Source organism: Panthera uncia, chromosome F1, assembly GCF_023721935.1.
Source record: "Panthera uncia isolate 11264 chromosome F1, Puncia_PCG_1.0, whole genome shotgun sequence".
NCBI lineage: Eukaryota > Metazoa > Chordata > Mammalia > Carnivora > Felidae > Panthera > Panthera uncia.
This window is the reverse complement of record NC_064813.1, coordinates 13,258,414-13,272,530: the sequence shown is the minus strand read 5'-3', so window position 1 is coordinate 13,272,530 and position 14,117 is coordinate 13,258,414. Positions and strand designations below refer to the sequence as shown.

The 14,117-nt window shown below is 42.3% G+C and overlaps 1 protein-coding gene across 1 annotated transcript in view; it reads right to left on the bottom strand.

Annotated features, from left to right (window-relative positions):
• Positions 1-12,844: 12,844 nt before the first annotated feature.
• Positions 12,845-14,117, bottom strand: part of LOC125925142 (dimethylaniline monooxygenase [N-oxide-forming] 2) — a 29,041-nt gene continuing 27,768 nt past the window's right edge. The window contains exon 9 of the mRNA XM_049633927.1: positions 12,845-13,678. Coding sequence (XP_049489884.1) covers positions 13,330-13,678 — 349 coding nt within the window. The 3' untranslated portion in view covers positions 12,845-13,329. The remainder of the gene's footprint in view (positions 13,679-14,117) is intronic.

The window sequence follows — 14,117 nt, the reverse complement described above, 5'->3', positions numbered from 1 at the left end:
TGTTTTTTAAATAAACATGAAACTGGAGGTCAGATTAGCGTGGTGGCATGAGACAAGGCCACATGGCAGTGGTGGAGCGGAGTTGGGACTGGAAGCCAAGACCTGTGGCCACTGCAGGTGCCACGGCAGCCCTGGGAGAGTCCCAGCCCCTGGCATACTGCAGGGTCCTAGCTCGGTTGCCCATCCTTCTCCTATCTGCGGCCAGTGGATGGCTGCCAGTGGAAGGGTGAGGGTGCGAGGCTTTGTGTGGACATTCATCCCTCCTCTCCCCTTCAGATACTGATGCAGCTCAGGGAACATGGCCCTGTCCCCACTGGCACAGGCGGAGGGTCATCTGTCCCCAGGCCATGCAAGAATGCTGAGAGGTGATATAGTGTATTGGTTAAGCAACCAGGCTCTAGACCAGATTGCCTGGGTTAAAGCTCAGTTCTGCCAGTGTGATCTTGGGCAAGTTATTTAACCCCTCTGTGCATCATAAAAATTGAGGAAATAGTGGTAGTTTCCTTGTAGTGTTTGGTGAGAATCAAGGGAGTCAACACGTCAGATGATTTAGAACTGTTCCTGGCATGTAACAAATGCTTAATAAATATAAGCTATTATAACTATAAAACCATTTCCCAAAATTGGTGTCCTCCTCTGCCTTTCCCATTAGTAAGTTTCTGCTCTTTTAATTCCTATACGTTTTGGCCAGTTCATCCACATTTAACAGTGAATCATGTGATTTAGAGTTGTTCCCTAATACATTTTTGTGACAATTGTATCTCCGCGTTAGTGAGTTTTGAAAGCGCATGGGTCCCAGAGTCAATGTAAGAAGTGCCCCCGAAGGCATTGTTTTCATGAACATTTGCTATTTTCTCGTTGCACAGATGAGCTTTTTCCACAAAACTGGATATACATCTTTCGTTTTTGAGAGAAATAGCTCAACTATAGAGACTTCATCTGCTTTGCTCTCTGCTGGGGTCTCTGTGGCCAGGGAAGTCCTTGGAACAGAATACAACGGGTGCTCAATAAATAGTTCTAGAATGAAATGGAAAGGCCCATTTATTTTCAGGTGTTATGTAAAAGTTTCTTCCCCGAAGCTACTAGCTCTGATTTACTGGGAGAGAGCTGGTAGGTCCCCTTTAGGGGAAGTCACGCTCTAGATCCTAATGGATACCATAGAAACACAACCTCATACAATTTTCCCTGCCTTGCGTCCTAGAGAAATAAAATGACCCTACATTTAGAGAGACAGCTGATGTAATGAAATGAATATGGGTGTTGGGACCAGACACATCTATTTCAAATCCCTGCTCTATCAACTTGGCACATAGGAAAATATCCCCTCTGGGCCTCACTTTCCTCATTTGTAAAATGGGACATCGTGCTCTTCATTTTTGTGGGACATAGTAGACATTCAATGAAGAATATCCACTTTTTTAAAAAAGATTTTATTTTATTTTTTTCTTTTTCAAGTTTTTATTTAAATTCATTAGTTAACATACAGTGTATTATTAGTTTCAGGTGGTGAATTTAGTGATCCATCACTTAAACACCCAGTGCTCATCACAAGTGCTCTCCTTAATCCTGATCACCTATTTAACCCGTCCCTCACCAACCTCCTCTCTGATTAAACCCATCCCCCACCCACCAGATTTTATTTTTTTATTTGAGAGAGAGAGAGTGCATGTGCACACAAGCAGGGTGGGGGGTGGATGGGGCAGAGGGAGAGAGAGAGAATCTGAGGCAGGCTCCATGCTTGGCATGGAGCCTAATATGGGGGACTTGATCCCAAGAAATGTGAGATCATGACCTGAGCCAAAATCAAGAGTCAGATGCTCAACCAACTGAGCCACTCAGGGAGCCCCAAGAGTATTATGGGAAAAATGACTCTCAGAATGAAGAGAGGAATTGCATATATCACTATGATATCTGCAGCTGTGTGCAGAAGCATGCTGGCTCTGTAAAGACAGCAGGTCTGATTATAACGGGATACTCATGCCCTCAGCAGGGGACCAGGAAACAAAGTTTCCTTTTGGAAGGGGAGAGGGCAGAGCCATTTGCAGTAGCTGAATTGAGAAGGAAGGTGGGGGAAATTTCCCTAGCATGGCTCCACTGAGACTAGAGGTCAGCAGGTGGAGATCGAACTTTTCTGGAGAGAGGCTAGTCAGTGTATATTCTGCCATGTTTCCAGGGTGGTGTCCCATGGAGGAAAAATGGGCTTCTGGTATGGCAAGAACCAGTGTGTATGTTTCCTTGACTAGGATGTTGTAGCTTCAGATACATGTTGCTGAATGAAAGCACCAAACTGGTTCTATAAGAAGAAAAGGACCCGTCACGTTGTATGTCAATTATGTTTCAATAATAAATTTTGGAGGGAGAAGAAAGAGGAGAAGGAGGAGGGGAAAGAAGGAGAAGGAGAAGGAGAAATGCATCTACTCCAGCTGTTAGCCTGGTCAGAGGGAGGGCCAGCCAGGGACCTGGCTCCCTGTGAGGTAACTGTGGAGACCTTGGGCAAGGAAATCAACTGCCTTGGGCTCACTTTGCAAAAAAGGATAACCATATCAACTCTTACTCCAAGGGCCTGACCCAGTACTGTAAACATTTGCCCCTAAGCATTTGAAGGATCATTGCAAACAGAAGGATTAGATTTATGGGAAATGGTGGAACTGAAGACGTTACATGAAGGCAAATTTTAGTTCCATATAAGCACTTTACAGCATTTCAGGCTCTGATATTTGTGCAGGGTCTGTAAGATTATTTTTTGGAAATATTGTAAGTAGGAGAGCAGTAGGTAATGTAGAGGGTGGAATCAAATGCCCTTTAGGATTCTGTTAACTCAGATTCCACGATTCATTCATGGATTAGTCTAGCCGTCAAACACTCAATGAGGGTCTTCTGTGATCCGAAGCCCTGGGCGAGGTATTGGGAGTACGAAAGATGAATAAGGTGTGATGCCTTCTTTAGAGTAGCTATCCCTCTGGCGGGGAAGTCAGGATGATAAATAGATCATTGCAGTATTCTGTGTCACGCGCTAAGACAGAGTCGTGTCTTATGTACACCTTGCAATAAGAGCATGAAGGAAGAGCCTCATACTGTGACTTTGGGGTGATAGGAAAGCAATACTGAAGAATACTAGTTGCTTCAGGTTTTGAAGTTTGAAAAGAACGCCAGTGGGCAGAAGAGGGAAGGAAATGAGCTCTAGAGACAGGGAGCAGCAAAAGTAGCCACCAGAGACGGTCGATGGACGCCTCTACGACTGCCCAGCACCCCAGTGAGCTTGAAACTTACAGGAAATAGCATGTTCCCCACAAGAGGAGACTATCACAGTGTTGATTCACTGGATCAGGTCTGTTAATCTTCTCTCTGCTCAAGGTTATATGTTTGCCTCAAGTGGGGCATTTCCTTTGACTCGTTTCTTATTTTCCCTTTCTCTCTCTCTCTCTCTTTTTTAAAAGTTTATTTATTTATTTTGAGAGAGAGAGAATGAGTGTGGGAGGGGCAGAGAGAGAGAGGGAGAGAGAGAATCTCAAGCAGGCTCCACACCATCAGTACAGAACGTGACATGGGGCTTGAACTCACAAACCCTGAGATCATGACCTGAGCCAAAGTTGGATGCTTAACCGACTGAGCCACCCAGGCGCCCCCCTTTGTCTTATTTTCTATAGTGAGTGGCACACTTGGTCTGTGCTAGTAGTTGCATAAACACTTGGCAATGAGTTGACTTCCTGGTGGGTAAAATGAATGAATTCACCACAGTATATCCTTTTTGAGCGAATATTTACTGGGAGCTAATATCAGAACAGGAGGCTGGACCTGCCATTCCCCGAATGGTGTGCAGAGGTGCTGTGAATGATTTTAAAATATCCAGGAAAACACATGTATGTTGAATTCTGAGCAAAGCTGATGGGTAGTTGATAGTTTTAATATCAGTTAGCACTGTGTTATGTTAGATGATGTCATATTTTCGCAAAGCTGGGTTTTCGGCAGTTGCAATGTTAAAAAAGCAAGTACTACACAGAAAGTGCTTGGATACCAGCACTGAGTGCACAATGATACAATATCCTTTTCTTAATGTTTATTTTTGAGAGAGAGAGAGAGAACGCGCGTGCAAGTGCGTGTGCACGTGCGCATGAGCGGGGGAGGGGCAGAAAGAGCTGGGGACAGAGGATCCGAAGCTGGCTCTGTGCTGACAGCAGACAGCCCCATGTAGGGCTCAAACAGCCCGATGTGGGGCTCAAACTCACGAAGCATGAGATCATGAGGTAAGCTGAAGTCCAACCCTTAGCCGACTGAGCCACCCAGGTGCCCCGTGATATAATGTCCTTAAGTGGGCTATGCATTTCAAGACTAAGAAGAGACAGTAGATTTAGCTGGATGGATGGCAGTTGGGGGAGGGGTGAAGGTGCCTACTTGGCCCCTGGGAACAAATGAGCACAAGCTGGTAAGAAACTGAGGTCAGAGCAGGGCCGTGCTTTGTGATTCGTGTCTTCCGGCAGCTGTTCCTCGCCTGCTCAAGCCCATTCCTAACCACATAAGAAAAATTCTGCTAGGATTTAAATTTATCTTGTCAGTTACAAGGCCACAGAGTTTCCCTAGGCTGGAGGAGAAATGAAGAAGTAATGAAGGACTGAGACTCAGTTTCACCGTCTGTAAATCAGAAGACATTAAACTGGGTATCTATGAAAGATTTCCAAAACCTTTGAGAGTTATAGTGAATTCATCTGGGAGTGGGGTTTACAAGAGGTATCTGACCATAGAAACTCAAGAAACCGTCACAATGCATAGAATGGAGCACTTTTAACAACAAGGAAAAGGACAACTCAGATGCCAAAGGGGGGTTACTTATCTTTCCCAACTTGTGCCAAATGGGAGGTAATTCTGTCCTGAAGCACAATAACAAAACAGAAAAAATCTGGGTCCCACCTCCCTAATTCAAAGAAATCAGAGATTATATCTGGTTACTTACTTTATGTAGTTACTTTAATGTACCTGGAATTCCCATGGTCCCCACCATAGTTTGGACTCTGGAGCCAGTAGGAATTGAAATGGATGAGCACAAGCCAATGTTGTCCTAGCAGGCCCTGGCTCCGGATGAACTGGGTCTAAGAGATAAGGGATGTTATGCAGAATTTGGGACCTAAGGTTAGTCTTTGCTTACATTTTAACTTGATTAATGGTACAATCATGCTAAGAGAAAAACATTGCCTGGTGGGTGATATGCCCTTTAGACTCACACTTGACCCTGCAGAATAGAAATTAACTTAGTGAGTCACAGTGGCATCTTAACTGTTCATCAACTTTGCTCTTCAAAGGGAGAAAATAAGACAATCATGTCAATAGCTGCTATACCAAAGGTTTTGATCCATTTAACATTGTTTTTATTTATTTGTTTTTTTTAATGCTTATTTATTTTCGAGAGAGAGGGAGCAAGTAGGAGAGGGGCAGAGAGAGAGAGAGAGAGAGAGAGAGAGAGAGAACCCCAAGCAGCCTCTGTGCTGTCAGCACAGAGCCCAATGAGGGAATGTTGAACCCACAAACCATGAGATCATGACCTGAGCCGAAACCAAGAGTCAGACGCTTAGCTGACAGCCACTTGGGTGCCCTTCACATTATTATTTTTAAACCATACATCACCCACATTGTTAAATTCATTTTTAAAAGACTTTTTAAGTACAGATGATTGCCCAGACATTTGGGAAATGTAACAAACATCTGGGTAGATCATGACTTTTGGAGTCACAAGTCCTGGGTTTGAGTACTCTCTTTACCAGTTATTACCAGAATAATCTTGGGAAAATTATATAACTTTTTAAAGCTTCAGCTTATTCAATTAAAATAAACATAATAATACCTAACTCAGATGGTTGTGGTGGGGATTAGATGGGATAATCCACGCAGAGATTTTTTTACATAGTAAACACTGAGTGGCTGCAATGAAGGTGATAACGATGTCATTGGCAGGACAGATAAGGTGTCTTGGTTATTGACTTGTGGTATTGAAATGACTCCCACAGGCACAGAGATTAAACGTCAGGACAGATCGGTAAGATTGAAGCAGGGGGAAGGTTCTGGAAGAATAAATCTTCTTCTTGATTTTCATTATGGTATAACCACACCCTTCAGCTCTGTATCTAGACGGCCTTGTGTATCACCCAGTCTGTTGCTGGCTCATTAGGCTTACCCTTTACCTTGCTTCTGGCGAAAGACTTGGCACGGAGACAGCACTGTTAGCTGTGTGGAGTTCAGCTGCCTTCCTGCAGCTATGAGGACAATATTTGAATCATTTCAAAGCTTAGTTTTTACCCAGAAAGGGAGCCCTCAAAAGTAGTATTAGTTCAAGCATGTTTTTAAAAACCAGAGTATCTTTGACGTCAAGTTAGGGATACCTTGAGAACTAGGGCCACAATTAGTGTCCCAAACCCCAGTACTCAGGCATTTACCTCCCCCCGCCCCAAAGTTTAGTTAAATTCGAGTTAACTAACATATAGTGGAATGTTGGTATCAGGAGTAGAATTTAGTGATTCATCACTCATATGTAACACCCATCATAACAAGTGCCCTCCTTAATACCCATCACCCATTTAGCCCATCCCCCTCCCACCTCTCTCCATCAATCCTCGGTTTGTTCTCTATTTTTAAGAGTCTCTTATGGTTTGCTTCACTCTCTCCCCGCCCCTTCTCATATGTTCGTCTGTTTTGTTTCCCAAATTTCACATTTGAGTGAAATCTTATTTGTCTAGCTCCATCCGCATCATTCACAATGGCAAGATTTCATTCTTTTTTTTAAAAAAAATGTTTATTCACTTTTGAGGGAGGAGGGGGAGAAGGGGCAGATAGAGGGGGACAGAGGATCCAAAGCGAGCTCTGTGCCGACAGCAGAAAGAGCAAGGCAGGGCTTGAACTCATGAACTGTGAGATCATGACCTGAGTTGAAGTCAGATGCTTCACCAACTGAGCCATCCAGATGCCCGAAGATTTCACTCTGTTTGATGGCTGAGTAATATTTCATTGGATATATATACCACATCTTCTTTATCCGCTCATCAGTTGATGGACACTTGGCGTAGGCACTTACCTTGATATGTTCATGCATCTTTGGCACACGCCTAGTAGGTCACTAGGCCTTACCAGGCATGCTGCTGACGTAAGTAGAAACAAAGAACTTAAAACGTTGCTTGAGCCTAAACATGATCATTGATCAGATCATCTCATTTTTCTTAATTAGCAAGAGACTTGTAGTAATTAAAAATGAGAAGAGTGGCTTTCAGTGACACCTTTACTTTCTGCTATTTTTAGGGCTTATTGTAAATTAGCTGTGCTTGAGGCCATGGAATGGAGAAAGCTATCCAGGCCCTTTTTGAGCCCTAGGAAGCCAGATTGGTAGACAATCATGCTTTTTAGGAAATATTTTGGACTTTCTGCCTTCTGGGTGCATGGTAGGATAGAACTTCTTGGTCTCTTGGTCTCTTGGCTGGGAACATGTCACTAGTTCTGGTTGGTGAAATGTGGGCCAAAGTAACATATGTCCTTTCTGGGCTCAGAGCTGTTAATTGCCAGCGTAAGACCAGAGAGCACTTTCTTTTTCTTCGCGGTGGCTATAGCTACTTTCAGACTTTCAACCAGGCTGTTCCATTAGCCTGGATGCCTGAGTGACTCTGATGAGCAGAGCCTAGCCTCCAGTGGATACATAACGTGAAAGAGGAAGGATCTTTGTCTTATTTCAAGGTTTTGAGCTTTGGGGATTGGTTGTTAGTGCACCATACCTGGCTTCTATTGATGGATGCACTAGAATGATGTTTCTGGCTCCTTCACTGTATTTCTAAATTATCTTCTGAAGTCTCCCCACCCTCCCTCCCCCACCCTGCTCTGATGCAGAGCGGAGTTGAAAGAGAGTGTAGAATTTACTTAGCTTTAGTAAATTAGACCCACCCAGTGCAATTTTTTTCTTTCTCCCTAAAAATTAAAGACAGCCACAAGTCCCTACCCCTCAGCTCTCCCACTCCCCCAGAAGAAAGCATCAAGAGGCTCCACAGGTGCCTTTCTTGATGGTGGTTGATTGATTGGTTGATTGATATTCCTAAGAGTGGGAAACTCCCTAAGTCCCTTTCACATTGAGGTTGTTCTTTTTCTTTTTGTGAGAACACAGACTAGTAGTACTGAAAGGGCAGGTGGAGAGGGTACCGTGCCTACTGAAGGTCAAATATTTTACTTGGAATGGGTCCTTTCTCTGCCAACAGTGGTGAATCAGTGACTAGTCTTGTTGCTTTTGGGTTTTTTTTTCCTCTACTCAGAGTCCCCCTTAAAATTTGTGACTGGTTTAGTGGTCACAAACTCCTTTAGTTTTTTCTTTTTCTTTCTTTTCTTCTTCTTTTTTTTTTTTTTTTGTCTGGGAAACTCTTTCTCTTTCTCTCTATTCTGAATGACAGCTTTGCTGGATAAAGAATTACTGGCTGCACATTTTTCCCATTCACCACATTGAATATTCCTGCCATTCCTTTCTTGCCTGCCAAGTTTCTGTGGACAGATCTGCAGTGAACCTGATCTGTCTTCCCTTGTAGGTTAAGGACTATTTTCCCTTGCTGCTTTCAGGATTCTTTCCTTGTCTGTGTATTTCGTGAATGTGATTAAGATATGCCTTGGTGATGGTTGGGTTTTGTTGACTTTCATGGGAGTTCTCTCTGCTTCTTGGATTTTGATGTCTGTGTCCTTTCCCAGATTAGGAAAGTTTTAGTGATAATTTGTTTGAATAAACCTTCTGCCCCCTTTTCTCTCTCTTCATCTTCTGGGACTCCTATGATACAAATGTTATTCCATTTAACAAGTTGCCGAGTTCCCTAAGTCTGCCTTCATGATCCATTACCTTTATTTTCTTCTTCTTTTCAGCTTCAGTATTTTCCATAATTTTATCTTCTATGTCACTGATTCACTCCTCTGTTTTATCCCTCGTCATTTTTATGGCCTCCTTATGGGTTTGCATTTTCAGTTATAGCATTTTTAATTTCAGCCTGACTAGATTTTAGTTCTTTTATCTCTGAAGAGAGGGATTCTCTAGTGTCTTCTATGCTTTTCTCAAGCCCAGTGAATCCTTATAATCATTATTTTAAATTATAGTTCAGACATCTTATATCTGTATAGGTTAAATCTCTGGACATGAGATCTATTTCCTGTTCTTTCTTTTGGGGTGAATTTTCCATCTCATCATTTTGTCTAGGAAAAAAATAAGGGAAGAAAACAAAAACAAAACAAAACAAACAAACACACAAAAACAAAGAAAAAAACAAGGAAAAAAAATTAAAAAAACCCAAAAACTAGATCCTGGCTGTGTTTTGGTCTGCTTTTTAAAACAATCTATATTGCCCTCCCAACCACCCAAAAGCAAGGCGGAGTCCCAGGAGTGACAGTATGGACTGAGGATCCCCTGGGTCACAAGAAGAATGGGTGGCTCCAAAATGCTGCACTGTTTATTATAGATAAATAAAATGAAATGAAATGAAAACAAACAAAAAATTTAAAAATATATATATAAATAAAAATTAAAATAATAATAAGGAATAGAAAAGAATAAGAAAGTAAGTGAAAAAAATAAAATAAAGAATATAAGTAAAAAGGAAGTGAGATCCTATTTCCCCTAGAGCTAAAGCTTGCAGCACTCTATGATCAGTAGACTTGGTGTGAGTGAGCTGTTTGTGTTGGTCTTCTGGGGGAGGGGAATGCTGGGCTCATTTCCTGCTGTCTTGTTCAGTGGAAATACACCTCCAGGGCACAGGGTGGGTGAGGCTTGGTGTAGGTAGCTTAGGCCTCCACTAGGTGGTGCTGATTTGCTCCTTGAAGACTTTCGGCGCTGATGGGTGGGATGAATATGGTGGTGCCACATTCTTTAGCTCCGGAGCTGAAAGTTCGTGCCCCCCACTCTTTGGGGTAACCCTCACAGAATAGCAATCAGTCACCCCTCTTGTGTCCCTGGTTTCTGTCAGGACCCTGCGTTCACCCTGCCTGTGTCCGAGCTTCTTTAATTGCAGGCGTGTGACTGAGTTTCAAAACTCCAAATTTTAGAAACTTTTGCAGCCTGGACCGGTGCTGTTCCTCTGCGGGAGGGTCTTGCCATACTTGTGCAACAGCACAAGTGTTTGCCAGCCCGTGCTAGGAGAGTGATCACATGATCATGCAGTGGTTCAGAGTTTATAGCGAAGTAGAGCAGAAAGCTGGCACCCTGGCTCACTGCCCTCAGCCGGAGACCCTGCTCCTGTGCCTGGGAACAGTGCAGCATGTTGGAGCCACCCATTCTTCTTGCGACCCAGGGGATCCTCAGTCCATACTGTCACTCCTGGGACTCCGCCTTGCTTTGCCACCCGAGTACCTTTAAGTCAGGCACGTCCCATGGTAGCGGACTTCTAAAGACTCAGATTTTGTGCCCTGCTGCTTATAATACTTTGCGGTAGTCTCCATGAGCAGGGCTCCCTCCCCGCTGGTGTACCCACAGTTGTATCTCCCCTGAGTCAACGCTCAGCACTTCCTGCCTTCCGAAAGGTGGTGGCTTTTCTACTTGTAGACCACCAGTTTTTGTTCTCTCAGACGTCTGATTGATTTCTTGGGTGTTCAGCATGCTTTGATAACTATCTAGCTATGTTAGAGGGATGAACCAAGCTTAGGGTCCCTCTATTTCTCTGCCATCTTACTTCCTCCTCCAAGAATCTGCACTTCTGGAAGCTCCCTGAGATAGTCTGTGGGTTGTAGTTTGGAACAAACTATCCTAGGTGGTTTGTCTGGGATAGTTTCCTGTTTCAGGGTATATAGAGGCAGAAGAATAAACTTGGATGAGTCTTCCTTAGTGAATCTCAGACTCTGGAAATGAACTATTTATGTTTTTAAAAAGATTTCAGAATATTTGGAAAGATTTCAAGAGATCATCCTCTTTCTAGAATTTTCAAGGTTATGCATTTAATAATAATTTTGTCCTAATGGAGCTATTTTCCCCACTGATTCAGTATCAACCTGACACTTGTTTCTCAATTTGTTCCACTATAAAAGTAGGGTAATAACCATAGTTACTTCCCTGGTAGTGGTAATGATGAATGAAGCAAGTTATGAAAAATAATTGGGACGACAAAGAAATTGGCAAACTTTCTCTGTAAAGGGCCAGATAGTAAAATATTTTAGGCTTTGTGAGTCCTACTGTTTCTATCACAGCTGCTCAACTCCGCCATTGTAGCTTGCAAGCGGCCACAGACCGTCAATGTATGTTGTGACTGTGTTCCAATAAAACTTTATTTATAGAAATAGGTAGTACACTGGATTTAACCTACAGGAAGTAGTTCACCTTCTCTTGCTATACAAGATTGATAAATTCTATTATTATTATTAATGATATAAAGGCTTGCAAATAATCTTTAATAATTAGCAAAATAATCAGTTTTTAATCAAGAAGTACACATACCATCTGGAATTTTTTCAAAGGAAACTGCTTATAGGAGCAATGAAAACAAATGTTGCATTTAAATGGTGGTGTTATTTCAATGGACTCTAAAGAAATAAAGCTTCCACCGATAGTGATTGTCATTACATTGCTCTAGGCACTTCAGAAACAAATCCAGGCCCAAGAAAAGAACAGTGTCCACGAAGGCTTTGGAAAAGTAAGAGGAGACATTTGTCTAAATCTCTAATCTCTGACCTTTTCCCTCTTCAGAAGGCCTTGGTCTGGGTTTAGGGCATAGTTTATCTCCCAAAGCACACTTCATGGAAAGAATGGCTATAGTGGACAGATAAACTGGATGTTTATTATGTTGCTCAAAGCTTACTGACATTGAATTGCTTGTGTCTTTTTTTAGATTTCAGTTCCAAGAAAATGTGTCTCCTAAAAAACTGGTATGCTTCCTTTCATCAGATGACGGAGATTACATATTGTTTTGCCTTTGCCTTGATTATAAAGTTAGAGCTATATACAAGGCTCAATCATTATAATGCTTTTCATCTACTTGGAACATATACTTCTTCCTTGGTGCTTATTTTTTCAAAATGTCAGTGGCTATTTGAAATGTTCTTGTATAGGTGTCTCACACTGTTAATCCCTTCAAATGCTTTTTAGATCTAGCTGGACTATAAACCAAATATTATGAATCAATTAATTGGGGGTGCCTGGATAGTTTGGTTGGTTGAATATCTGACTCTTGATTTCAGCTCAGGTCGTGATCTCACAGTCGTGCGATCAAGCCCCACATTGGACTCCACGCCAAGTGTGGAGCTTGCTTAGGATTCTCTCTCCCCTTGTTCCTCTACTCCTCTTCCCCACTCATGTACTCTCTCTCTCTCTCTCACTCAAAAAAAAAATTAATTGATCATATTTGCAAGAAGAGTGCTATTATCTGTGTTAAGTTCCTCCCAAAGCAACATATATATGATTATAAAGAAAATAAACTGTTAATAAGTACTTGATCAATAATAAGGGCTTTTGTCAATAAGTAGATTCTGCAGAAAGGTTATGATCTGCAGTTCTAGAGTCAAGCAAAACTGGGTTCAAATCCCAGCTCCACGACAAGACCAGCTGTATGGTCTTGGGCATGTTACCCAAATGCTCTGAGTCTCAGTTCCATCATCTGACAAGTGGGTATGATAGCCACACCCATCTAACAAAATTATCGCAAGAATTAAATGAAGTCAATACTATACTGTGCACTTAGCACAATGTCTGGTCAACGGTAAGTACTAAATATGTATATAGCTATTATGGCATGTTTATTTTTATTTTTACAGTGGTTTTATGTCAAAGTATCAGAAATGTGGCTATTGGCTCAGCTTTCAACGTGAGGTGCTAGAAGTCTGTCACATCATTGCCATCGTTTTTTGAGTCTATCCTCTCATTGTTATCTCCAGGATTTTTGAGCAATGCCCCACTAAGCAAATGGAGCATGACGTAACACCCAAGGACTTTGTTACCAAATACAGTCTGGGTAAGGGGACCATTAAGAGCATCACGCAGGGGATTAGATATTTACTCACTGTTGAAATTTTCCAATGTTTTAAGCCATGGGGCCTGCTTTTCATTCTGTGCATTTCTATTTATTTCCACACAACTCTGTTATGTAAGGGCTGGCAGCACTATGTACATGGCCATGTTATTTGTCCTTTTGGAGAATCTGGCGAACTTGAGGAAAGGTTGGAATGGCCGAGAAATTTCATGACGCCATTTTGGTGTTTTACACGGACCTAATTCTGCTAATTCTCTACAACCACCTCTCTGTTCCTATCAGCTCTGAAACATAGAATCTAGATTTAATATTTTTTTCTTTTAGCCTTTTTTGTTTTTAAAGAGGAGTTGACTGACACTAAAGTCAAAAGCCTTACTCTGACAGATTAGAAGTGAAGCTGGAAAAAAAAGGCCACAGAAATAGCAAGAAGCCCCAGGATTTTCAACAGGAAGGAAACTAGGAGAGTAGATGAGGTTGTTAGTGCCCGTGTCTTCAAAGGCTTCAGTATCCTCTTTTTCTGAGTGACAATGGCACTTCTGGCTCCCTTCCACTGCCCAGGCCCAGTGAGCCGGTACTGGTAGGAGTTGCAGGGTCCGAAATAGAGCTTCACGGCCAGTTTGGGATCTTTTAGCAGGAGAGACAGGAGGTCTGGCTTCGCACCTATCTCTGAAGCGAGCTCGTCCAAGTAGTCGATGTAATCGGTCTGCAGTGTCTGACTCTGACTCTTTCCAAACCTTAATGAAGAACGTAGAGAGGGCAGATTCACAAAATGTTATAAGTCACATAAGAACAGTAGGTGTTCGAGGGCTGTTGAAAGAAAGAAGGGCTGAGTGAATGAATAAATGAGTTTTGAATAAATCGCTAGTGGAAGGTGTGAGCTTATCTCATTAGAAGGCCCAGATCTCAGATTGAGAGTAGGCCGTGAAAGAAATAGTCATGAATTCATGGCAGTTCTGGGAATGTGACAAGGTTTAAAACCAGGATTATTACTTGGTATTTAGTGAGTAGCTTCAATTCTCCAGGCAAGTGCAAATTAATCAAGATTGCTGCAAAGGTTCATGAGCGAATGCAGATGAAATCCGAGCTCAGTGTCTTGCACAGAAAAGATACTTAATATTTGCCTGCTAAATTATGAAAGTACTTGGCACTGTGGCTGGAACGTAATAGATGCTT